Source organism: Neovison vison, chromosome 5, assembly GCF_020171115.1.
Source record: "Neovison vison isolate M4711 chromosome 5, ASM_NN_V1, whole genome shotgun sequence".
Lineage (NCBI taxonomy): Eukaryota > Metazoa > Chordata > Mammalia > Carnivora > Mustelidae > Neogale > Neogale vison.
This window is the reverse complement of record NC_058095.1, coordinates 70,385,200-70,411,840: the sequence shown is the minus strand read 5'-3', so window position 1 is coordinate 70,411,840 and position 26,641 is coordinate 70,385,200. Positions and strand designations below refer to the sequence as shown.

Sequence of the window (26,641 nt, the reverse complement as noted above, 5' to 3'; positions counted from 1 at the left end):
TGGGGCGGAAGAACGGAAACTTGCGAGGGGCTCGGGGGCGCAGGGAGGTCTGGGGATTGTAGTTCGCAGTCTCGGGGCGCTCGTGCCCGGCGGATGTAGCGCGAGAAGGCGGGCGGAAACGGGACCCCTTCGGTGCGGGATTCCTGGCAGAGGCAGCGGGTCTGAACTCCGGCGGGCTGAAGGGACGTGACGGCCCGCGGAAGGTGGCGCTGGCGGCTTCCGGAGGCTCCAGTTCGTTAAGGAGGGCGCCGGGTGAACCTCACGTCTGGCTTCTCCATCATGCGGGAGCACTCGGGGGCCGGCTGCGGGCGTGGGGCCTAGGGATGATCTTCCCGGTCGCCCGTTGCGCGCTCCGCTGGCTGGAACGGCCGGGAGCCCGGACCTTGTCCCGCGCTGCCATGGCGGTGGCCTTCCGAGGCATGCGGAAAATTCTCTGTGTGGCCGAGAAGAACGACGCGGCCAAGGGGATAGCCGACCTGCTGTCCAACGGTCGCATGAGGCGGGTAAGGAGGCGTATTTCCGATCAGCTGTGCGGGTGCGGGTGCGGGAGCCGACCCCACTTATCTCACTCCTGGGTCATTGCATTCACTTCCTGTCTTTTCCCAGTGATAGGCATGCAAAAATATAGTTAAGACGACGCTTCACCCGTGTACTTGAAAACCTTGTGGCTCCTCGTCCACAGCAGCGGTTCCCAAACTTGTCTGATAATCGGAATCAGCTGGGGCGCCGCCTATTCTGTGGGTCTGGGGTGAGATCAGAGAAGTCTGTATTTTAACATTAGTCCCTGTGATTCGAAAACTCAGGTTGTTGGGAACCACTGAACAGAGTCCTTTAACTTGGCAGTCAAGCCCTGTCCGAGCATTACCAGCTAACTAGCTTTTTGGTATTAGAGGGAAGCTCAGCCCTATTCCTACTAGTACAAACTCCAAGAACAGGCAAGTAAGGAATGAGTATGTGTCCTAGACACACTGCAGGTGCAAAGGAAGGGGAAGGTAAAAGATTTTGTATACGGGTTGGCACAGAGGCAGGAAAACTGTTCAGAAAAATCTGTCCAATTAAAGTGGATCATGAGGGACGCCTGGGTGGCTCAGTTGGTTAAGCCACTGCCTTCTGCTCAAGTCGTGATCCTGGGGTCCTGGGATTGAGTCCCCTGTCAGGCTCCTTGCTCAGCGGGGAGCCTGCTTCTCTCTGCCTCTGCCTGCCTCTCTGCCTGCTTGTGCTCTTTCTCTCTTTGACAAATACATAAATAAATAAAATCTTTTAAAAAATAAATAAGGTGGATCGTGAAATGGTTTTCTGAAGGTCATTTCTAAGAGTATGGGGCAGAAGAAGTTCCCTGCCCTTTTCTCTTTAAACATCCCAAGGTCGTTAGCCCTCCATTTCTAGCTCGTGGATAGTGGGAGCAAGAGCTGACATTGTGTCTGTAGAGTTCAGGCCCCTGACCCCTCACACGGAAAACTCCAGTAGCTTTCTCCCTCGCCTTTCACTCTTGAAATTCTCCATTGCCAAAGTGACTTTATAAAACACAGATACAACCCCAGTAATCCCCCACTTAAAACCTATATGGTTCATCTCAATTGATGCAGAAAGCGCATTTGATAAAAATTTAATCCCCTTCATGATAAAAGGTATTTTTTGAAAATCCTGTTACTAACTTTAGCCAGAGGGTGAAAGACTGAAAGCTTTTCCTCTGAGATCAGGAATGAGACAAGATTGCCTGTTTTCACCATTGCTATTCAAAATTACTAGAAGTTCTAACTAAAGCAATTAGGCAAGTAAAAGAAATCTAAATTAAAAAGAATTAAAAATATGTTTATTTGAAGACAACATAATCTTATAGAATAGAAAACCTAAAGAAGCCACAGAAGACCATCAGTGCAAATAAATTCAGCAAAGTTGTAGGATATAAGATCACAAATTAGTAACAATGAACAATCCAGAAAGAGAGTTAAGAAAACAATTCCATTTATAATAGCGTTCAAAAACACATTGCGCGAGCCGGGGCGCCTGGGTGGCTCAGAGGGTTATGCCTCTGCCTTCGGCTCTGGTCATGTTCCCAGGGTCTTGGGATCGAGCCCCACATCGGGCTCTCTGTTCAACAGGGAGCCTGCTTCCTCCTCTCTCTGCCTGCCTCTCTGCCTATTAAAAAAACAAACAAACAAACAAACACATTGAGGGCACCTGGGTAGCTCAGTTGTTAAGTGTCTGCCTTCAGCTCAGGTCATGGTCCCGGGGTCCTGAGATCGAGCCCTGAGTCGGGCTCCCTGCTCAGCAGGGAGTCTTCTCTCTCTCCCTCTGCCCCTGCTTGTGTTCCCTCTCTAGATGTCTCTGTCAACATAAATAAATATTTTTAAACAAACAAACAAAAACACCCACAAATTGAAAACTATGTATGTGTATACAGTTTTTTCATGTTTTTTTAATATTCAGAGAGATAAATCCTTTTTTTTTTTTTGGACATAGAGATCACAAGTAGACAGGCAGGCAGAGGGCAGTGGGAGAGGGAGAAGCAGGCTTCCTGCCGAACACGTGGGGCTCGATCCCAGGACACTGGCATCATGACCCAGGCCAAGGGCAGACACTTAATGACTGAGCCACCCGGGCGCCCCAGTATTACTGGATTTTAGAGCCAGAGGAGAACCCAGAGGTAACTTTATTGAAAAACAAATTGATGTTCAGAAAAGCGAACGACTTACTTGTGCTCTCAGTTAGTTGTCAGGTATAATTGGACAGCTGGAAAGTAGTACAAGTAAATGGGGAAGAAGGAGAAAATTGTCAAGAGAATTATGTCCTAATCCTTCTGCTTTTAATCTGTGATACGACCTTGGACACTTCCATTCTCACTTATGAGAAGATGTGACCTTAGCTGACCTCAAGGTTACCTTCCAGCGTAAAAACTCCGTGGACTCCACCAGTCGTGCTTGGATCTATTTTGAGGACCTACTTCATAAATGGTCTTAGTAACGTAGCCTAGTTTTTGTCTTTAGGACGTACTTTAGGATATACAGTCTTACCGCTTACTAGTGCTCTGTTTCAACTTTAAGGCTGAGGAATCTCTTGTTTTCAATCGATCTATTATATTTTTGTTTTGTTATAGAGGGAAGGATTTTCAAAATTCAACAAGATCTATGAATTTGATTATCATCTATATGGCCAGGTAGGTGCTGTAATATTTCTCATATAGCTGAAATGTGCTTTAAGATCCATGGGCCATTTGGGGGTACATTCTGGAGTTTTTCGTTGTGGCTGTAAAAAGGGCAGCTGTTTACTACAGGTCGTCCCTAAATTGTTTCTGTCTTGAGTTACTTGCTTGAGAAGAATGATCCTGGCCGCTGTAGAATGAGTCATAATCTTTTAAGAATAATGACTGTTAAGACCTAAAGATCTCTAATGACAGGTGACCGTTTTATAATTTATAAGGAAGTCACTTTTTAATTAAATGTGGTCCCATCTCTTTATAACAAGAAAGAAGCCAATACACAAGAGTTTGAGGAAACTTTAAATCCCATCACAGTCATCCAGTGCTAGAATCAGAATGGTGATAGTGTTACTGTGGTATTTGGCTTCAAAGATAGTATATTTATGTTCATATCTTATTGATCAACTAGGTTTGGTTTTATTTTTTTAATGGACTTTTTTTTAAAGAGCCATTTTGGGTTTTTAGAGCAAAATTGAAAGGCCAGTAGAGAGATTCCCTATAGAATTCCTGTCCCACCCCCGCCCGCCCACCCCCACCACACACACAAAACACACCACTAGCTCCCCCAACCCCATGATCAACATCACTCACCAGAGCGATGTATTTGTACCGTCGAACCTACACTGACACATCATAGCAGCCAAATCCATACTTTACATTAGGGTCACCTCTTGGTATTATACGTTCTATGGTTTGGATGAAAGTGTAACGTGTATCCGTCATTATAACACCATGTGGATATTCCCACTGCCCCTAAAGTCCTCTGTGTTCTGTCTGTTCCCTCCCCACTCTCCACCAAGGGCCTGGCAACCCCCTGCCTTTTTTTCTTTAATAGATGTTTCTCCCTTTTATTTGGATGATTTGGGAAGATACAGTTGCTAGGAGACTAACTCGAATTTTGTTATCATTCAGAACGTTACCATGATAATGACTTCAGTTTCTGGACATTTGCTGGCTCATGATTTCCAGATGCAGTTTCGCAAATGGTCAGTACAATTCCCAGGGGAAGAACTTTCTGATTATTACAGTAAGTTGCGAAATGCTACAGGAATTTTGAGGCATGTCGATCTCACTGCAGAGCTTACAATACTCAGGCAACTGTCTCGGTCCTTTCTGACTGCTTTAACAAAATGTCATCAACTTGAGGGGCTCGTAAATGATAGAAATTTATTTCTCCCAGTTCTGGCAGCTGGAAGTAGGGGATCAGGATGCCAGCACAGTCAGGTGAAGGGCTCTCTTCCCCATTGCACTGCTAACCTCTCACCATGGCCTCACCAGTAGCAGGACCTAGGGAGCTCTGTGAGGCCTGTTTTCTAAGAGCACTAATCCTGTTCATGAGGTACCATCACCCTAGTGACATCATCACCTAGGAGAGTCCCCATCTTCTAACACCATCACACTGGAGTTAGGATTCCAACATGGGTGTGTTGAGTGGACAAACCATAGAGACCACAGTGGTGGCCTAAGATCAGCCGAACCATTGTGAATTTTTGCTGTACGTTTAGAACGAACAACCACTCGGAAGTGTATTTCCCTTAAAATAGCCAGACCTGTTTCACGTAGCCACTGGATTACATTTACCCTGTTGCAGACATGCATGGAAGAGTTCCAGAATTTCTTATAGGCCACTCCTGTTGTCACAGAAAGCAGAAAATACTTTGTGCAGAGGGTAGTAGCCTTGCTTTTACACCCTCTGGCGGTCTCATGTGGGTCTTTTTCTGTTGGGGGTCCATCAGAGAGGACACTGGAGCAATTTTTTCTCATGAAAATGGGGGACTTTCTGTCCCGTGCTGAAGTTGGATGTGTTTTGTTTTCATTTCTTTTCTAGGCAGAGCTGCAATCCCCTGGTCCTCTTTGAAGCAGAAATTGAAAAGTATTGCCCGGAGAATTTTGTAGACATCAAGGTAGGATGTTCTGGAAGACGTGTGGTGCTGGAGTTGAGCAGCTTTGAGTAGAAAATAATTGACCTGTGATTCCTGTGTTCAGAATGCATTAGAACTCAGAGATCAAGTTTCCCACCACACTTAGTACCATGATTTTATTTATTTTTTCAGCATACTTTTTTTTTTAAGATTTCATTCATTTATTTGACAGAGAGATCACAAGCAGGCAAAGAGGCAGGCAGAGAGAGAGGGGAAAGCGGCTCCCCGCTGAGCAGAGAGCCCAATGCGGGGCTCGATCCCAGGACACTGAGACCATGACCCAGCTGAAGGCAGAGGCCTAACCCACTGAGCCACCCAGGCACCCCTTTTTAGCATGCCTTTTAAAGATTTTATTTTTTTTAGAGAAAGAATGCGAGTCGGAGGAGGGGGCAGAGGTAGAGGAAGAGAAAATCCCAAGGAAACTGCCACAGGTGTGGAGCCCCACTCTAGGGTCGATCCCACAACCTGAGATCATGACCTGCGCTGAAACCAGGAGTCGGATGCTCAACCAACTGAGCCTCTCAGGTGCCCCAGTACCATGATTTTAAAAATTACTCCCACTTATCGTATAAATGAAGCCGTTTAAACTATGTAGCCAAGGAACTAAAGTAAGCCTTTTTATAGTAGCAGTTGTTTAAATCCTGGGGATAATACTGTTAAGTTATTAATCCTAGACTCTAGCCCTTATTAGCATGGAGAGACAACAAGGTGTGAAAGGTCAGTTGACAGCAAGCACTCAGGGCACCTGTAATTAGTTCACTGCTGACTGGGAAGCCTTCTTGGGGTAAAACTCAATTTAGGGATTTTTATTTTATTTTACCAGAACATTATCAGAACCGTGAGAGTTACAAGTGTGTGTTAGAACTGAGTTTCAGGTTTTGTCAGACTAGGGTAGTTGTATTAAACCCTCAGGCTTCTAGAAGCTTGCTTACAGGTCTGTGATTCTGAGCTGGAGGATTGTACTGGTGGCCTTGGCATCCTTAGAGGAGGTAAGAGCAGTGTCCCGGATCTCTCTGTCTTGCCAAGTTGCCATATTCCAAGAACATCCCTAATCTTCATCAAATCTCTTTAGCATAGAGGTGTCAAGTGATTGCAGTTGTGTTCTCACTGCTCTTTCTCCGCTGGGAATTTCAGAAAACTCTGGAACGAGAGACTCGGCAGTGCCAGGCCCTGGTGATCTGGACCGACTGTGATAGAGAAGGTGAAAACATCGGGTTTGAAATTATCCACGTGTGCAGGGCTGGTAAGTGCTATGGCTTCCGAGTTCCTGTAGTTTGGGACCACAGAAGTAGATGGTTCCCCTGTGCGGACGGGCCGTGGCTGAGTTCCTCCCCAGAGAGTCTCCCCCGACCCCCGGATCCATCAGTTCTCCCCAGCTGTGTGCCCCGGAGCAAGTTACTAAACTCCCAGGACCCTCGGCTTTCTGGAAAGTCCGGCCAGTCTGACACACGAAGAATAATTCTAGAATGTTGTGTTTGTTTGTCTGCTGTATTCTTTGTACAGTGCCGGGATGTTAACACATACTTGTTGAAGTGAACTTGAATGACTCGAACAGGACCAATGATTTAGGGTAACTTAGAGGAAGTGATGCACAGCCCATTCTCAGGCTTCAGAGAGTGGACGGTTTCCATTTTCCCAAAATATGTTTGTGTTGAAAGCTGTAATGACTCCTGAGAATTTAAGTACATTAACTTTCAGGGATAGTGTAGGCGTCCTGTGTTATTTCCACGCCAGGACATGAAATTCCCCCCCAGGATCTTTTAATTGACAGCATTTTAATTTTCCATAAAAGTCCAAGAGAGCAGGTGAGATGAGGATCCTGAGAGGCTCACCAAGGGAAGAGCTGAAACTCACTTGAATTGCTAAAATTCACACCACTGTTAACATTTCTGACCGCACTAAATTTAGCAGTCATGGTGAAGTTTTCCTCTTCGGTGGCTAGCGTGCTGTTTATTTAACCTAATCAGAGAATTGGTTGCCTCACAGCATCTCGAGATGGTTTACCTTCCATTCAAGGTGGTTTAAGAAAAATGAGCCTTTTATGCTGGGATGGCCCCGTGATTTGACTTTGACCCTGATGACTTCCACAGTGAAGCCCAGTCTGCCGGTGCTGAGAGCCCGTTTCTCAGAGATCACCCCCCGAGCCGTCCGGGCGGCCTGTGAAAACCTGACGGAGCCCGATCAGAGAGTGAGCGATGCCGTGGACGTGAGACAGGAGCTGGACCTGAGAATCGGTGAGCCGCCAGCTAGCTCCTTTGGGGGTCCACGTGGCCCAGTGGGTGTCGGGTTATGGAACTGAGAACGAGGTTTCTGTGTAAGCACCTGCAGCTGGCTTTGCCCTCGTGGTCCCCCATTTTCTCCTTCCTTCTTCCTCCCTTTGTAGGAGCCGCCTTCACTAGGTTCCAGACCCTGAGGCTTCAGAGGATTTTTCCCGAGGTGTTGGCAGAGCAGCTAATCAGTTACGGCAGCTGCCAGTTCCCAACCCTGGGGTTTGTGGTGGAGAGATTCAAAGCCATTCAGGCTTTTGTGCCGGAAATCTTCCACAAAATTAAAGGTAAGGCTGGGGAAGTTGTTTATGGAGCCCAAGGGCCCGGGAAGACCCGGGAGCATAAATGGTGCTAATGTGTGAGTCTTTCAGCCTTGCTGTCCCTCCTCCCACCCCATTACGGGGTTCAGAATCCACTTAGTTTTCTTAGAGACCCAGAATATTCCCAAAGCAAAGTTTCGTATTCCTTTGGACTTTTACTCCAATGTACTTTGTCCTGTCTGTCCTATCTTGCGGCTTCTGTAAGTCTTGGCCTTCCTGTTTGTCCCCAATATAGTAACTCATGACCATAAAGATGGAGTCGTAGAATTCAACTGGAAAAGGCATCGTCTCTTTAACCACACGGCTTGTCTTGTCCTCTACCAGCTGTGCATGGAGGTAAGAAATATTTGGAATTTTAATGATCTGGGAAGACCATTCTGCAGGTTCCCAAGCCGCTCCTTCTCTGTTAGCAGAGGTGGTCCTGCTCCGTTTTCCCACTGAACCAAAGCTTTCTGCTTGCTTCTCAGGATGTCATTTTTGGGGAACCAGTAAGACTGCAAGTTCATAAAAACAACACTAAACAGTGTGAAAGTAAAGGGTCCATAGACCTTTTAGATAAAGTCAGAAACTAAGAACTGTATAGCTTCAATCTCTCCCTGCAATAGAATGCTGTCACCAGAGATAACTCAGAAGCCTCTAGACCAGTCTAGAACAAGAGACTTATAGAGCTGGAAGGAGTTTGGACAGTATCTGGTCAAGCTTCCTCTTCCACTGGTCAGATGAGGAGATCTAGAGAGAAGAAAGTCACAAACAAGTGAATTTCCTATAGGAACTGATGCTAGCAAGTAAAAGGGTAAAGGAACAGAGCCCGGGAACAGGGACAGGACTGTTCTCGGCGTGTGGTCATGGAAGGCCTCTCACAGTGAAGGTGCAGGTGATTAGCAGGAGGCGGCCAGCCGCAGGAGGGCCTGGGGGAGAGCACGGGTCAGGAGGCAGCAGCACGTCAGAGGGCCACCAGCCAGTCAGCGGCCAAGCTGCAGCCCTCAGACCCATCTTCTGTGCTGTGACGCTGCTGCTGTCTGGCCAGCGCATACTTGCCAGCGTTAACTGTGGCAGCCGCGTGCAGTGATGCCAAGGAAAGCTCAGATATCTGTACTTGGATGAGTCACGTGTGCCCCTGGCAGGTTTATTGTCTGTTTGATGGGGGGGATGGTAACTTGTGAGCACCTGCTATAGTGCCAGACACTCCATATGTTATGTAATTTGATTCAATCTAGATGGTGCCTGTGGGTGCAGTGGTACTGTCCCCACCTTTCAGGTGATGCATGAGGACGTGAGTAACTTGTGCCCAGACACTGCAGCCAGTAAGGAGCAGAGCACGGCTGGATCCCAGAGTATCAGGCTCTCCAGCCTGTTCTGAAGACCCCACTGCCTCCCAGGAGTCACGCTCCGTGCCGCTCCACCCTTTGACCCTCGAGGTCACACAGCCACCCTGCATGTCTGTGACACTGTGCATGTATCTATTCGATAAAAGAGAGCTGTCCTTTTTCTCCTTTACTGGGATATGGTGCAGGAAAACCTAGCCAGTCGGATATTTTGAGTTCCTCGTAAAGAGCACCTGGACCCAACTCCCATTTGCAGAGAAATACGGATTTTGAAACACAAATGTCCTCATCGATGAATCAGTTAGGCTGAGTTCTTTGTCCATTTGTAGTCTCTTAAAAGTGTGAAGTTGGGCAGAGCTCCTGGGCGGCTTAGTTGGTTAAGCATCCAGCTCTTGATTTCAGCTCAGGTCAGGATCTCGGGGTTAAGAGGTTGAGCCCTGCATTGGGGTACACGCTGGGCGTGGAGCCTGCTTAAGATTCTCTCCATCTCCCTCTGCCCCGCCACACCCTGCTCACTCTCTCTCAAAAAAAAAAAAAAAAAAAAAAAAGTGCGAAGTCAGTCTGAAGATTGAGTTCTCCGGGGCGCCTGGGTGGCTCAGTGGGTTAAGCCTCTGCCTTCAGCCCAGGTCATGATCTCAGGGTCCTGGGATCGATCCCCGCATCAGGCTCTCTGCTCAGCGGGGAGCCTGCTTCCTCCTCTCTCTCTGCCTGCTACTCTGCCTACTTGTGATCTCTCTCTCTGTCTCTCTCTGTGTCAAATAAAAAAATAAAATCTTTAAAAAAAAAAAAAAAAGATTGAGTTCTCCAGCTTGTAGTATGTAGTTTTTCCTAAGTTTAACTTGGTATTAATTCTGAATTTAAAAAAAAATCTCCACTGCATGCGTAGATAGGAAACAGTTCTTCGGAGATGCACCGGCTGCTGTGAGGGCTGGTGCAGTCGCCCCTCAAAGCCTTGGTTTAAGCGGGAAGGGGTGATGTCTCCACCATACTGGGGGCTACAAGCCGACCTGCCTCGAGGTCCTCTCACGCCCAAGCAGGGCCCTCTGCTAGTGGTGTCCAGAATGGTGAACTGAGGCTGCCCAGGAAAGCCGGAGAAGGTGCACCAACAGGTTCATATGGCCTCTGCTTTTTCTGGCTTCTAGGATCCCAGGGCAACCGTGGTGGAGGTCAGGTCTAAGGCAAAGAGCAAGTGGAGGCCTCAAGCTTTGGATACTGTGGTATGTTCCAGAAGAGTGCGCCAGGCATGCAGGAGCTCTGACTTCCCGTGGTTGGGACTCGGTGGCAGCAAGCATCGCCCTTCCTGGGGCCATGCAGGGAGGTGCTTGGGAAGAACAAAAACCCCGAAACAGGGCTCACTTAGTCTTCTAATGCTAGGTTTGTTTGGTTGGCTTTTTTTCCCATAAGTTAATAAATGCAATATAGCTGCTTTCTGTGGGGTTTGGGAAACAAAAAGAGGAAGACACATCACCCCTCTGAGTGTCTTCTGTTTTTTTTCACACGGGTTGTGTTTTTACATCATTGTAATTGGAATAGCTTGGTTTTTATTTTCTGCCTAAGCATTTTTTTTTAATGTTCCTGCGTTACCTGTGTAAGCATCATTTTTAAAGATCTGCATTAAGAGCCTACCTTAAAAGCAACAAGAGTTTTTCAAATTTTGAGATCCAGGAAGAGCCCTCCAAGACATAGCTTGGAGTTAACTACCGCGGGTGGGGGGTGCCCTTTCCCAGTGACCACTTTGCAGGAAAATTCAGAGTATAGTTTCTGTCGGGATTCACTCTGGAGATTGAAAATACAGAACAAGCGGCTAAAAGAAATGTGCGGGGACTGGTGGGCAAGGTGTTCTTTATCTGTGACGTGTGTGTGTGTGTGTGTTTGGATCGACAAGGGGCAAGGGGATAGTTATGGATTGATAGTTATGGATTGACGTAAGTGTAATATTCCTCACTGGCTAAGTATGCTTTGACATATAGCCAGCAGCACTGATGGAATGTCCCCAAGGGCAGGACCGTCAGTTACCTCCCAGAATTCTTGAAGAATGGTACTCATCACCCAGGAGAAGTTACTAGGGCCCGGGTGGTAGTCCCACAGTGTGGTTCCCAGGCTACCTGTATTAGAATCTGTGTATTAGCTGGCTTGCTAAAAAATGCAGATCTCTCACCTCAATCCCAATCCTCCTCTGTCAGAATCCCCAGTGCTCAGGGCCCGGGAATCTGTCAGCTTCCTGGGTGATGCTTGCTTTTCTGCCCATCAGATCTGCCTGGCAGGCCGAGAAAGCTTCCCTCAGCACAGCCTTTTCCCCCTCTGTATGACAGCAGCTGGAGTGACGGGCCAGGCATTTGTGTAGATGAGTTGTGTGGCTGTGTCGTGCCTTCTGACTCCATAGTACACCCTAACTTGCCTATAACATGTTTAACAGGAACTTGAGAAGCTGGCTTCTCGAAAGTTGAGAATAAATGCTAAAGAAACCATGAGGATTGCCGAAAAGCTCTACACTCAAGGGTAAATACTCCACATTTGGGAATAGAATTCAGTGCATCTTTGTCAAGGTGAAATATTTTATTTTTTAAATTATTTTTTGGAGGGAGAAAAGGGAGAGAAAGAGAGTCTTAAGAAGGCTCCACACCCAGCATGGAGCCCAACACACCCCTGAGACAATGATCTGAGCCAAAATCAAGAAACAATTAACTGAGCCACCCAGATACCCCCGCTTTATTTTATTTTAATTCTTAAAAGGATTTTATGTTTAAGGAATCTCTACACCCAACATGGGGCTTAAACTCACAGCCCCGAGACCAAGAGTCACACACTCCACCCCTGAGCCAGCCAGGGGCCCCAGAGTAAAACATTTTAGAGCTTACGGGGAAATACAGACTGTCCAGACATCCCCTGAGCTCCGAAGTAGAAGAATTTTGATGCTGGGTTCTCTGATACGGAAAAGGCATTTCAAAATCACTTCCTAAAATACGAGCCCGTAGAGTAAATTCACATCCCACCATTGACTTCTCAGCAGCTGGCCCCAGGGCCTTGGCCAGTGGCACATAGCACCTTTAGGAGTCGTTTCCCATTGTACGCCGTCCGGGGACAGTGTGGTCCACGCTAACCAGTGTGGCAGCTGCTCACAACAGGGGACTACTGAGCACTTGAAATTGGAGTTGTGCTCATTGGGATGTGCTTTAAGTGTAAAATACACATTTGGTTTCGAACACTTGTATGGAAACAAGAACGTAAATGATCTCATTAATGCCATTTAAGTGACCAACAAAAAAATGTCAAATTACATGGAGGGTCCACATTATGGTTTATTAGGCAGCATTATTTTTTTCTTTTCTTTTAGCATTTTTAAAAATTTTTTTTTTTTTAGTGATTTTATTTATTTGAAAGAGAGAGAGAGGGCTCATGCGGAGTGGCAGAGGGAGAAGCAGACACCCTTCTGAGCAGGGAGCCTAACCTGGAACTTGATCCCAGGACCCTGAGATCATGACCTGAGCCGAAGGCAGACACTTAACCAACTGAGAGCCACCCAGGCGCCCAGCATTATTCTTTCTTTGCTCAGAGCAAAGTCATAGAAACGTGCTTTGTTGCATGGTTGAGGCCGTGGAGGTCTCTGGCAGAGCAACAATGCTGGGCTGGGACTATGTCCTCGGCCACACAGCTGCTGGTGAGCCGAGCAGGAGTGTGTCCCGTCCCGTGCCGTCCCTCTCACTGTTCTCTGGCTTCTTGGAGTATCTTCAGCAAGCAACCCTGCTGTTGCTCACTCCACTGGGGGCCCCACGTAAGAACTTCCCTCAGCAAAGGGAAGCTAGGTTGCCTTCAGGTGAGCCCGCTAGGGCAGATGGGGCACGGCAGGTGTCTCTGGGGGTTTCCAGTTTAATTCAGTTGTTTCCAGAGCAACTGTAGCAATTTCTTCTATTTGTTTGCCTTTGCTCTAGGTACATTAGCTATCCTCGCACTGAAACAAATGTTTTCCCCAAAGACTTGAACTTGACCGCGCTGGTGGAGCAGCAGATCCCAGATCCACGCTGGGGCGCCTTTGCCCAGAGCATTCTGGAGCGGGGTGGCCCCACTCCACGCAATGGGAACAAGTCTGATCAAGCTCACCCTCCCATCCACCCCACCAAATATACCGGCAGCCTACAGGTTGGTTTCCCTAACTCCTGCCTCCTGGAACCCAGCAAGGGGAAGAGGAAGCAAGGGGCCAGTAGCACTTGAATATACTTTGCGGGCTCTTACTTTAGGAACTAAGTTATTTTGAAACAGCTCTCCCGTTTTAGCAAAGAAACGTCAGTGTCAAAATTCTGCTTCACGGTCCCGCTTGGCTTCCCTGAGCACTCCCACCCCCGCCCCGGGGTGGGCTCTACTCTGTCCAGCCGCACTTCTGCGGGCTGGGCGGTTCCCCTTCCCTGTGTCCTTGCACAGCTCCCACGGGGCCCCCACAGAACTGCTTGGTCTTCTCGGCCCCTCATTAACTAGATGCATCCCCCCCCGCCCAGCCTCCCCAGACTGGACCAGGTTCCACTGCCATCCTGACACAGGTGGTCTCCTGTCACGGGCCATTAGTGGCAGGGCTTTGAGGCAGCCCTGAGAGACCTCAGGCGTCTCACCTGCTGTGGCCCTTCCTCTGCCAGGGGGATGCGCTCCATGAGGCCAAGCTGGTTGGGCCGATTTGCAGGCTTAGCGCAAAGCTAAGTCCTGTCTGGTCTTTGTTTCCTTCTTTTATTAATACACACAGTCCTTCTCTGGCTTTAAATGTGATGATATGTTCATTTTATCATATGTTAGGAAACTCAAAAGATTATAAGGAAGAGATATTTGCCGTTGCCCATATGCTGAAATATTTTTAAGTTCAACACTTAACAATTACATAGATGTACCATAATTTATTTTGCCAAATCTGTTCTTTAAGAATAAATTGCTTCCAGCTTTCTGAGACGTGATGACAGTTAATGTTTGTGTGACTGATCGAGCCTCACTAGGCCCTTGATTACTTATTTGCTAGAAAATCACCACAAACCCTGGGAGCCAGGGCTGCCACCTACAACTTTCCTGCGTCTAATATACAAGGGGTCTCTTGTTAGCTGTTATGCTTTTTCCTCATTTTCTCCTTGAGCTCGGTTTAAAAAAAATAATTGGGCGCCTGGGTGGCTCAGTGGGTTAAAGCCTCTGCCTTCGGCGCAGGTCATGATCTCAGGGTCCTGGGATCGAGCCCTGCATTGGGCTCTCTTCCCAGCAGGGAGCCTGCTTCCCTTCCTCTCTCTCTGCCTGCCTCTCTGCCTACCTGTGATCTCTCTGTCAAATAAATAAGTAAAATCTTTTTAAAAAAAATGGGTTTACATAAAAAGATTAGCCCAGCACTCTACATGGGTGCAGGACCTACATAGGAGCCCTGTGCCCTCTTCTGTGCAGAGCTCGAGGCAAGAAGGTGGTGTAAACCAGGCCAGATTACCAGTGAGGCTGCGGTCCTTGGGCAGTAATATTCTGGAGCAAGTTGCAGACTCTTCTCTTGTCTTTCTAGGGAGATGAGCAGCGACTGTATGAGTTCATAGTGCGCCATTTCCTGGCCTGCTGCTCCCAGGATGCTCAGGGCCAGGAGACCACTGTGGAGATCGACATCGCACAGGAACGCTTCGTGGCTCATGGCCTTGTGATTTTGGCCCGCAACTATCTGGACGTGTACCCATATGACCACTGGAGTGACAAGGTAATAAAGCACAGGCCCAGTCAGAGGTCAGAGTTCACGTCCCCCGTGGGCCTTCAGGAGAGGGGAAGGCAGTCGTGTTCCCGGCCCTGGTGCGGTCCGCTGGAGCAGGGCCATGCTCTTTGAAATGGCAGTTGTCTTTTGCCTCAGTGCCACGAGGAGTGATTGGGCTGACGCTTCTGCTGCTCCCTGTAGACCCTCCCTGTCTACGAGAGAGGCGCCCGCTTCCAGCCCAGCACTGTGGAGATGGTGGACGGGGAGACCAGCCCACCCCAGCTGCTCACCGAAGCCGACCTCATCGCCCTCATGGAGAAGCACGGCATTGGTCAGTAGCCTGTCGCCATGGTGACCAGTGGCTCTTGTACTTCTGGTCTTTGCAGCAGCTGTGCCATAGGTGTCCTCTTCTTCACCGCCTCTACAGCTGAAAGGAGGCTCATTTATTTAGGCGGGGGGCCAAGGGAGAGAATCCCAAGCAGACTTCACTCAGTATGGAGCCCAGTGCAGGGCTCGGTCGTGTGACCCAGAGATCGTGACCTGAGCCAAAATCAGGAGTCAGACGCTCCACCCACTGAGCTAATCAGGTGCCCCACTGTACAAGTTATTAAAATCTTGGTCTGAATAAGTTCACACTTAACGCTCTTAACCTTTGCTCCACGCCAGCCGGATAGGGATGTGGATGTGTCCCAGAACTCGGAGGTCTGGACTGGGAGCACCCTGTCCATGACATGTCCGTGGACTCAGGATTTTGGGCCCATGCAGGGGTTTGTTTTTATTTTGCATAAGGTACCAACATCTAAAACTTGAAGGATTCCACATAAACGTCTGTGTTTTTGTCTTGGGAAGTGTTGGGAGGTCTGGCAGCCCAAGTAGAAGCAGTCGAACTGGGGTGACACCTGTCTCTTTTCACTTGGCTTCTCTCACTGCTCGTTCCCTGCCAGGCCCCTGTGGCGTCTGGGTCAGCCACCCTGCAGCTAGCCACAGGTGGCCGTGTTCTGAGTTTTTGTTAAAGCGTTTCCCCTAATTGTTTAGAAATTGAAATGAGGTTAAACAAGAAATTGGGCCAGAATTGTTTTTCCACAATAGATCCCCTGGCCCCCAGTTTACAGGCGGGTCCCTTGTAACTGATCCGCTGCCCCTTGTCCATTTTTATTGTGACGCTGAGGAGAGTCTCTGCCAAACCTAGTTCAGAGAGGCAGCAGCATGATGGAGAGGGAAGTGCGGGGAAGGGGAAGTGGGGCTCCCTGGGCATGTCCCGGAAGCAAGCTGTTCCCCCTGGGGCATGGCCCCCTCACGACCCATTAGTGGCTTTTGTCATTCCGGGACTTCAAATGAAGGGCCCCTTCTGGAATCTGGTGGCTGTTGTTGCACTGTCCAGAGAGCCTGTCTGTTTAAGTCAAATTAGAGTTTGTGTGCCCATCTGGATGTACTCATTAAAACCTTGGTCTAGGCCCTGGGACATAGTGAGGTATAGGGCCTAGGCATCCTTTTCCCATCAAGGGCTCATCTCACAGGAGAAACCGATGGAAGCAACACAAACACAGCCTGCTGGGCTCTGCAGGGATGGGGCAGGGACCTTGAAACCTCACAGTAAGAATTCCTGGGGACTGAGCCGGCCCAGCACAGGCAGAGTCCGAGGGAGCGCACAGGGACTGGGAGCACGTGTCCCTGTGGCCAGGGCAGATGGGGTGGTCCCAGAAGGCGAGGCTGGAAAGATGATTGCAGCCCAACTGCAGGGCCTGGCATGCTGACCTGAGGGGCTTGGGTGCTGGCCTGTGGCTCACAGAGAGCTGTTTAAGATTTCTGAGGAAAGGAGCAAAGAGAGCTACATTTCTTAAAAATGTTAACGGTGTTGTTGAGACATAATACATGTACTATACGATTCACTGATCTAAGATATACAGTCGGTGCTCAGTACAGTCACAAAATCATGCAGCTATCACCTTAATTAATTTTAGAATGTTTTTATCCCCTCAGAAAGAAACGCCATATCCCTTAGAAGTCACTCCCCATTCCCCCTTCCCTCCCATCCCATCCCTACAGCCCTGGACAACCACTGATCTTTCTGCCTCTGTAGATTTGCCTGTTCTACACAGTTTGTATATGTAGACTGATAAGGCATGTGGTCTTCTGTAGCTGGCCTCTTCGACCATGTATTTTCAAGGGACATGCTCACGGTAGTGTGAATCAGTACTTGCTTCCGTTCTGTTCCCTGTACTGTTACCTTGTGTGCTAAGACCACAGTTCATCAGTGGATTGACATTGGGGTCATTTCCGGTTTGGGGCAGTTGTACACGCTTGTGTGCAGGTTTATGTGTGGATGGGTTTGCAGTTCCCTTACGTGGATAGACCTGCTGGGTCCGGTGGTCACTCTGGGTTTTTTTTTTTTTTTTTAAGATTATTTATTTATTTATTTGACAGAGAGAGAGATCACAAGTAGGCATAGAGGCAGGCAGAGAGAGAGAGAGGAGGAAGCAGGCTCCCTGCCGAGCAGAGAGCCCGATGCGGGACTTGATCCCAGGACCCTGAGATCATGACCTGAGCCGAAGGCAGCGGCTTAACCCACTGAGCCACCCAGGCGCCCCATTCTGGGTTTATGGTTTTTTTTTTTGTTTTTGTTTTTTTTTTAAAGATTTTTATTTATTTGTCAGAGAGAGAGAGAGCCAGAGCGAGCATAGGCAGAGTGGCAGACAGAGTCAGAGGGAGAAGCAGGCTCCCTGTGGAGCAAGGAGCCCGATGTGGGACTCGATCCCAGGACGCTGGGATCATGACCTGAGCCGAAGGCAGCTGCTTAACCAACTGAGCCACCCAGGCGTCCCTGGGTTTATGTTTTGAGGAGCCTCTGGACCGATCTGCACAGGGGCTGCCCCGTTTTACGCTCTTCCAGCCACACACGAGGGTTGAGGTTTCCACGCATTCTCGCCAATATTTGTTCTCTGTGCTGTTTGCTGATGCTTCACACCCAGTGGGTGTGAAGTGTCATTTCTTCGTGGTTTTGATTTTATATCTCCTCGATGACAAAACTTGTTTTCAGAGATCCCTATAGCCACAGTGTAAGAAAGGGGTTGGGTGGAGGATAGAACCAGAAAGGCGGAGGCCGAGCACGTTGTCCTGATGCAGAGGATGTGATGTGGGCTCCAGCCGTGGCTCTGCCATGCGGAGCAGAGGAGAAAGACGTAGAGGAGGCTCGTTGCGGGCGTGGACAGCTGTAGTGAGTGAGCGGGCGTGAGGGGAGATGCGGTTGCTGCATGGGCCCAATGCAGTGGAGGAGTCCAGGCAGAGGAAAGTACCCATGGGACAGCAGGGGCAAAGTCTGCATGGCCCTGAGTAACTGGAAGTGGCTTTCAGGGACTGATGCCACTCACGCGGAGCACATCGAGACAATCAAGGCCCGGATGTACGTTGGGCTCACGGCGGACAAGCGGTTTCTCCCGGGGCATCTGGGCATGGGGCTCGTGGAAGGTGAGCAGGAGCTCAAGGTGGGTGGTCGCGGAGCTGTGCGGCTGGAGCCCCCAAGGGGTGCTGCGTGGGGCCCCATGGAACACTGCTTTTCTCCCTGTAGGTTATGACTCCATGGGCTATGAGATGTCCAAGCCTGACCTCCGGGCCGAGCTGGAAGCTGACCTGAAGCTGATCTGTGAAGGCAAGAAGGACAAGTGGGTGGTTCTAAGGCAGCAAGTCCAGAAATACAAGCAGGTTTTCATTGAAGCGGTGGCCAAAGCTAAGAAGTGAGTCCAGACCCCGCTTGCCTGCATGCAAGGTCCTTCAGCTCTGCCTCCTGGGCCGTGACCTTTCCCTGAGCGGGTGGGGGGGGAGCGGGTGGGACCGATTCAGCAGAAAGCAGGTGGTGGGCCCGCGGGTGCTTGATTGTCCCCCAGCCCGGTTCGCCTTCTGCAGGGCAGTCCACATGCAGCTCTTCCCTCTTCCGGTTTTCCTCCTGAGTCCTCTTCCTTCCTGGAAAGCCGTGTCAGCTTAGAAATGGTGAACAGAAAAGTCTGGGCCGGTTATCCCAGGCAGCTGGCTCTAGAGATGCCATCCTCTGAATTTTAGTTCTGTCTTGAGTTAACAGGCACACAGTCCCAAGTCTGTAAACTCAGGGCTGCTGTACGACACTGTGTCCTGTGGAGTGTGTGGAGGTGGCCGTGTAGCAGGCAGTATTGTGTGCATGCCATTAGGAAAACACCTTTTCTGCCCGTGCCACCTCGGGAAAGAAATGGACAAGCAGGGGCGCCTGGCTGGCTCCGTCGGTAGAGCGTGTGACTCTTGATCTGGGGATTGAGGTCAGCCCTGGGTTGGGGGTAGAGATTACTTTAAATCTTTTAAGATTTTATTTATTTGTTTGTTTTTAGAGCCCGAGAGAGAGTGCACGCGAGCACGTGTGCAAGGCGGGGAGGGACAGAGGGAGAGACAGGATTTCGAGCAGACTCCACGCTGTGGGTAGAGTCCCAACACGGAGCTTGAGCCCAGAGATCAGCAATTGAGCTGAAATCAAGAGTTGGGTGCCCAACAGACTGAGCTACCCAGGCGCCCCCAAAATAAAATCTTTTAAAAAAAGAAACAGATGAGCTCGTTTAAATGTAAACCCAGACAGACAGACACTTCAGGAGCGCGTGCAGGGACTCTGTACAGTTTTGTTTGATGTGGGGTGTGATGAAGCGGAAGTACCTGCACATAGCTGGGTCCCTCCTGGGAGCTGCCGGGGGCCAGAGAGGAGCCAGGGCTGATTGGCTGACCCAGCCGTTTCTGCCTCTGTTCTCTGCATCAGGCCTGTGGTGAGCAGCCAGCTGCTGTCTCTGGTCACACTCAGCTTATGTGCACATAAGAATATTGTAGGGGCAGCTGGGTGACTCAGATGGTTAACACATCTGCCTTCATCTTGGGTCATGATCCCAGGGTTCTGGGATAGAGCCCCACGTCGGGCTCCCTGCTCAGTGGGGAGTCTGCTTCTCCCTCTTCCTCTCCCTCTGCCCCTGCTCATGTATGCACGCTATCTGTTTCTCAAATAAGTATCTTTTTTTTTTTTTTTTAAAGATTTTATTTATTTATTTGTCAGAGACAGAGGGAGAGAAAGCGAGCGAGCACAGGCAGACAAAGAGGCAGGCAGAGGCAGAGGGAGAAGCAGGCTCCCTGCCGAGCAAGGAGCCCGATGTGGGACTCGATCCCAGGACCCTGGGATCATGACCTGAGCTGAAGGCAGCTGCTTAACCAACTGAGCCACCCAGGCGTCCCAATAATATCTTTATTTTTTAAAAAGATTTTATTTGTCAGAGAGAGAGAGAGAACACAAGCAGCAGAAGTGGCAGGCAGAGGAAGAGGGAGAAGCAGACTCCCCATTGAGCTGGGAGCCTGACGCAGGGCTCGATCCCATGACCCCAAGATCATGACCTCAGCTGAAGGCAGATATTTAACTGACTGAGCCACCCAGGCATCCCAATAAATAAAATTGGAAAAAAAAAACCCACAAAGAATATTGTGAGTGTTTTGCTCTTTCTTCAGATTGGATGAGGCGTTAGCCCAGTACTTTGGGGAAGGGGCCGAGGTGGCCCAGGAGGAAGCCATCTACCCAAGCATGCCGGAGCCCATCAAGAAGTGTCCACAGTGCAACAAGGACATGGTCCTCAAGACCAAGAAGAACGGCGGGTCAGTGCCCAACTTGCACTGTACGTCTGCTTGCCCAGCCCTTGCTGGGTTGGCTGGACACTGTCATTTGTGTCAATATTTCAGGGTAGGCTTGTCGTGGCTGCTGGACTAGGTATTGGAGAAAAGGGTAGCTGACGGGGACCTGGCCTTGGAGGCGTCAGGCACTCTGGGATTCAGAGGAGGTGTGGGATGATGGCACTGCCGCGTCCGTTGTGGATAGGACATCGCTTACCCTGTGCACTTCTGCCACACACCCAGGTTTTGTGTCCCAGAGCAGATTATTTAGCTACTGTGCCCCTATTTTCTTTGCTATAAGCCTAGGGCAGTGATATCTACTGGGGGAAGGGTGAAGATTCAGTGAAATGTGTCCCGGTCAAGAAAGGCAGAATTTGATCCCAGGTCCTCCCACCCCTTCATTTCTCCGACCCCCTTGGGTTCCCTGACTGCCGACAAGTCACTGGCTCGGGGGCAGAGGTGGCCAGCCTGGCTTTCAGAAGTCAGAGTTTAGTGGGCCTGACCTGGGGCTTGGGCTGCCCACAAGCACAGAAGCCAGTGCCGGGGCGGGCTAAGCCCAGTGCACGGTAGCCCATGTAAGTACTTAGCCACGGGCTGTGGGGTTAACCCGTATGTGCTCCAAGTGCTTGGTCATCCGGGGAGGTCTGGAGATCGTCCTGGGGGATTTCCCACTCCAGGGGTTATCTGGCAGTTTCCATTTCTGAATTTGTAGATTTGCTCTTTGAGTAATTGGGGTTTGAGGTTCAGTGGGTTGGTTTTCCCTGGTCCAGTCATGCCCAGGCACACTCAGAGGATGTTGTAAATGGTGTTCCCATTGGCTTCTCTGGCTCTAAAGTTCATGACTGGAAGCCATAAACCATTGGCCAAGAACAATGTGGTTCAGGTGTCAGGAGGGAAGACCCCGTCATCAGACGGGGGGGTGCTGTTCCCAGTGACCCCACCCAACGCACCTGCCTCCTTGGGCAGGTTTCCAGACCACCCCCTGCCTGTTTGCCCCGCTGCGACCTGAGTTCTGTCGTGTGGGGCAGTCAGGGAGCATGTGAGAGCGCACAGCCCAGAGCCTGAACGGAGCCCTTGGGACTGGGCCTTGCCATGGTCCAGGAGTTAGTTGGTTGGTAGGTTGCTGGTTTCTAAGTAGAAAACAGAGTTAGCAATGGCGGTTTCTTTTTCTTAGGGAGATGAAAAATAAATGCAGGCCAGTTTTGCTCAGTCATTCAGTACCAGTGACTGCATATATCCATTCATATATCCTCCAAAAAAGCGAATGTGTCCTTTAATCGGCCAGCGAAAATCTTCCTTGCCAGACGAGCAGTGCCCCAGGAATGTGTGTTTCCTGCGGTCTGGTGGCTCCAGCCCAACCCCGCTCCCTTTGCTCCCTCCCCAGGTTCTACCTCAGCTGCATGGGCTTCCCAGAATGCCGGTCAGCCGTGTGGTTCCCTGACTCTGTGCTGGAGGCCAGCAGGGACGCGAGCGTGTGTCCAGTGTGTCAGCCGCACCCGGTTTACAGGTGAGCTGGGCCCAGCAGCAGCTGCGTTGGTGGTCTCGAATCGGTTTGGGTCCCATCCCTGCCTTTGCAGTGTGGAAGCTGGGCCTGGGGGCAGGTTCCTGGACAGCTCAGGAGGCGCCCTCCACGAATCTGAAGAACCATGAGGACGCCCTTTCCCTGACCTTTCCAGCTAGATTGCTGCCCAGTAGACTCTCGGGAAGTGAATATCCTGCTGTCGGATAGCGTTTCCAAGCTCCTCGCAAGAGCCCAGAGCCCTCTGTACAACTGGTTCTCAAACCTTTCAGTCGTAGGATCCGTACACTCTTAAAAATCATTACAGAAGGAACCCAGAGAACATTCATTGTGGGTTAAGTTTATCAGTACTACTGTATTCTGCATTAAGGTGGACACATGTTTTTTGTGGTTTTTTTTTTTAAGATTTTATTTATTTATTTGACAGAGAGATCACAAGTAGGCAGAGAGGCAGGCAGAGAGAGAGGGAAGCAGGCTCCCTGCTGAGCAGAGCGCCTGATGAGGGGCCCAATCCCAGGACCCTGAGATCATGACCTGAGCCGAAGGCAGAGCCTTAACCGACTTGAGCCACCCAGGTGCCCCAAAGTGGAAGCATTTTAAAAAGATAATTGCTGGGGTACCTGGGTGGCTCAGTTGTTAAGTGTCTGCCTTCAACTCAGGTCATGACCGAGGCCCCCGTCGGACTCCCTGCTCAGCAGTAAGCCTGCTTCTCCCTCTCTCAGTCCCCCTGCTTGTGTTCCGTCTGTCACTATTGCTCTATCAAATAAATAAATAAAATCTAACAATTGTTAAATAAAAATGTACTTGTAAATTTTATAATATGCATACTAACATAAATAGCTATTTCTACCTATTTTGAAGCAGAAAGATAAGAAAATGCCTACTTGCAAAGCAGAAAACAGAAAGGAAACGTATTCCATCTTTCTGAGTCTAACATCTGGCCCGTTAGAGACTGTTGGCTCTCGTGTCTGCTCCCAGTCAGTCTGCTGGGCTGGTTCATGGGCTGTAGCCTCCGGCAAACTCATGCACACAACATGGGAGGACGAGAGCACAACAGATATAACTTCTTAGCCTTGTTACAAAATAGTTCTGACCTCACCAGGAAGGTCTACGGGCCCAAGAACCGCTGGTTATAGGAAGTGAACCTTTCCGAGGATTCTGTGTTTTTGTTTTGTTTTTTAAGATTTTATTTATTTGAGAGACAGAGTGTTTGTGCCTACATGTGCATGAGCAGAGGGGAGAGGCAGGGAGAGGGAGAAGCAGGCTCCCCACTGAGCAGGGAGCCCGACTTGGGGCTCAGGCCTAGGGTCCTGGGATCCTGACCTGAGCCGAAGGCAGACACTTAACCAACTGAGCCCCCCGGCACCCTGAGCTGTCTGTTCTGGAGATTAATCAGGGTCTCCTGATTAATTTCCTCTGTTTCCACTGTTTCCTCTGTCTCCACTCAGTGCGCTCTCGACACCTGGAGGGGCTCATGGCTGGCAGGTGCCTGGTGGGTGTAGCCCTCTGTGGACAAGGAGAAGACGCTAGCGGCTGGTAGTAAGACTTTCTCTCGTCTTCCGACCCCACTAGGTTGAAGTTGAAGTTCAAACGCGGCAGCCTTCCCCCGACCATGCCCCTGGAGTTTGTCGGCTGCATTGGCGGATGCGACGAGACGCTGCGGGAGATCTTGGACCTGAGGTTCTCACGGGGCCCTCCCAGAGCTTCCCAGTCAGCCAGCCAGCCCTCGAACTACCTGCAGGCTAGCCAGTCCCTAAACAGAATGGACAGCACCCCCTGGATGCCACCACCACCTGCTACCGCCGCGGGGGGCAGCAACTCGGTGACCTGCAACTGCGGCCAGGAGGCCGTCCTGCTCACAGTGCGAAAGGAGGGCCCCAACCAGGGCCGCCAGTTCTACAAGTGCAGTGGTGGTGGCTGCAGCTTCTTCCTATGGGCCAACAGCAGCCCCCCCGAAGCCAGGGGGCCTCCCTCCTCCACCTCAAGACCCCCTGGTGGCTCAATGGGCCGCCCGCCTGCCACAGGGGACCGCCGGGGCAGGTCTGGCCGACCCGGGGATGACAGTGGTGGTGGCGGCGGGGGGGGGAGCATGTCGTGCCTATGCAGCCAGCCCGCCGTCACCCGGACTGTGCAGAAGGACGGCCCCAACAAGGGCCGCCAGTTCCACACGTGTGCCAAGCCCAGGGAGCAGCAGTGCGGCTTCTTTCAGTGGGTGGATGAAAACATGGCTCCAGGTGAGGCAGGGGCTTGGCTCCTGGGCCAGGCAGAGCCCGGAGGCGGGGGAGGGAGGGAGGAGGGCAGGGGTGGGGCTGGAGGTTCCAAAGGAAAGGCTGGGGCAGCCCCTGGAGCAGCCTGCGTGGTGCCCGGCGGTGTCCAAGGAGACACCCGCTGTGTGACTTCACCACCATCAGCTCAGCACCATGAAGCCGCTGAGGCCCAGGGAAAAGAGCTGCCTGTGCTCGCGGTCTCATAGCCACGTGGCCTGAGGTCGGCCTGCCCCCACAAGCCCTGGTCTCCTCTAGCCTCCATGGGCTCGGGATGGCCTCGTCATCGGCCGCACTCCTTTAGATGTGGAGCCTGGCCCTGGGAATGTCTGGGAACCTGCTCAGGGTTCCACAGCGTGGGCCTGGTGCCCCAAAACCAAATATGGTGAGAATTGCCCCCAGACATTGGAGCAAGGTGAATAATGCACCCAGAGGCCCTTGGAAACGGTTCCTGCCCACTCCAGTGCACGGCAGACGCTTAGTTCATGTGCCAGAGCAGCTGAGAAGGCCTGGTGGTGGGAGCTTTGTGGCAGACCCGGGCACAAAGCATGGCTGTGGATCCTTGAACAGAGGGCTCGACCTCACGGCCTCACAGTTTGCTCAGTAGGATGAGCACTTGATTGCCTTTTTCAGGGTTCTTGTCTTTTTAAAGTCATTAAACAGTCTCAGACTAGGATTCTGACATACAAGCCGCTAGCTCCGAACGTACAGGAAGAACCCAGAAGGCTTGGTAAGGCGCAGGGCTGGCTACCGGTGCTGGCAAGGGGCCAGAGACAGCGTCACTGCCACGACAGGCTCACATTCGAAGTGTGTGAGATGTGGTTTAGCCTTGCACTCCCTTCAGGCGCACAACGTTCCCTTGTCCCCCCGTTGGAAGGAAGCATTGTCTGACGTCCAGGCCAGCTGATCAGTTGTCCTGGGTGACAGGGCAGTTAGAATTAAGAGGCCTGTTTGAGGCCTGGAAGGATCCAGAGCTCAGTGACCTTGCACAGAAGGTGGAAAGCAGGCTGTTGGTCACGGGGTGTTGCCAAGTGGGTGGAAAAGAGGTGCATGAAGTGACGGCACTACCCTTCTTACCAGGGTAGTGATTGTGGCCCAAAGGCTCCGGGTTCTTTAGGGAGTGGCATCGGGACCCCCGAAGGTGACAGGAGGGAAGGCAGCCTGGCCTGTGGGTGGTCGCGGCCGCACAAAGGCTGGGGGGACCCTCTGCCTCCTCGGTGTGTCTGTTCTGAACTCAGCCTTCCCCTGACTCTTCCCACAGGGACTTTCAGAGCCCTGAGCTGGCCAGGAAGCAGAGGAGGAACCCAGGGGCCAGAGGCCAGAAGCAAAAGAGCCCGGGCCGGTTCCACAGACTCAGGGTCCATGCCCAAGAAACCCCGGAAATGCAGCCTTTGCCACCAGCCTGGACATACCCGTCCCTCCTGTCCCCAGAACAGATGAGGCAGGGGAGGGAAGAAAGGGCTGCTTCCTCAGACCTGCCCCTTTCTTCTCGGGAATAAGCTATTTTCACTAGAACCTTCCCTGCCCTGGAGGCCTTGAGGAAAGCAGTGGCTTTTGGAGCCTGGCCTGCCTGTGCTGGGGAGTCAGGATCCAGACCACCGCCTGGAGAATCGGTCTCAGGTGGATGGTGACCCTCCGCCTGGGGCTCCTCGCTGCTGGCGCTGTGCAGCACTGAGTGGCGGGCTGAGCGCATTCCACGCTGTGGCCTCCGGGGCTTTCTTCCCTTCTGGAAGGTCCCCTCGAGCGACCTGCACGCCTGGTCCAGGCTCCGGGCAGCCCGGACAGGGTTCCACTCGCAGACATTCTGAGAAAGGAGGGTGCAGTCGAGAACGTGGCTCTTGTCCTAAAATCGTGTCTATCGAAGAAGCTTTTTTTTCTTTCCCTAGACACTGCTGTGGCCAGGACACCCCACAGCTTGTGTTCCTGAATAAAGAATCCTGCCCTCTGCTCTGGTGGGTGTGGTGCAGTGTCTGGCGACGGGTGGCAGAGGGGCAGGCACAGACCACTGCCAGTGCTCGGGTGACCTCTCACTGACCTCTGGCCCTCTTGGCCTCTCCTCCCAGCCCCAGTCCTTCCTCCCTGTCCACACAGTGGGCGCTGAGCCGAGCTGCTCCCGGTCCCACGGACAGCTTGCCCTGCCGAGCAGAGCAGGGACCGGATAAGACCATGTGCTTCCGTGCTGCGCAGAGGTGGCCCCATCCCTTGTGTGTCTTTACAGCAGTCCCGTGATACGTAACCACATGGCCTTATTTTGCTGGTTAGGAGACAAGCAGGAAAGGGTGTGGGTTGTCCCAAGATGCATTGCTGGTTGGTGAAGAAATGAACTGTCCTCACCGTCGGACTCCGGCCCGTGCCCTCCAGTTACACAGTGGCTCTTGGAGCATCTGAGCAGTGGGGTGGCTCGTGGCCCCGCATTTGTGTTTTAGTCCCCTCCCCTATAGCTCTTGGCCACCCCCTGTTTACTTTCTGTCTTGGTGG

General features: G+C 51.0%; 1 protein-coding gene across 2 annotated transcripts; it reads left to right on the top strand.

The window, feature by feature from the left end:
* The first annotated feature begins 21 nt into the window (after positions 1-21).
* Positions 22-26,110, top strand: TOP3A (DNA topoisomerase III alpha). Of its 2 annotated transcripts, XM_044249329.1 has the most exons (19): positions 22-503; positions 3,098-3,157; positions 4,112-4,185; positions 5,028-5,103; positions 6,256-6,364; positions 7,212-7,355; positions 7,505-7,675; positions 7,944-8,044; positions 10,176-10,250; positions 11,450-11,532; positions 12,963-13,170; positions 14,546-14,731; positions 14,924-15,053; positions 18,074-18,187; positions 18,288-18,453; positions 20,222-20,365; positions 21,765-21,887; positions 23,472-24,133; positions 25,425-26,110. In XM_044249329.1, the coding sequence occupies exons 1-19, from the start codon at positions 324-326 to the stop codon at positions 25,601-25,603; spliced, it is 2,985 nt and encodes a 994-aa protein (XP_044105264.1). In that variant the 5' UTR covers positions 22-323; the 3' UTR covers positions 25,604-26,110. The 2 variants fall into 2 exon arrangements, with proteins under 2 accessions (XP_044105264.1, XP_044105265.1); XM_044249330.1 differs by lacking the exons at positions 22-503; positions 3,098-3,157; positions 4,112-4,185; positions 5,028-5,103 and adding an exon at positions 6,045-6,110.
* The last annotated feature ends 531 nt before the right edge of the window (positions 26,111-26,641 follow it).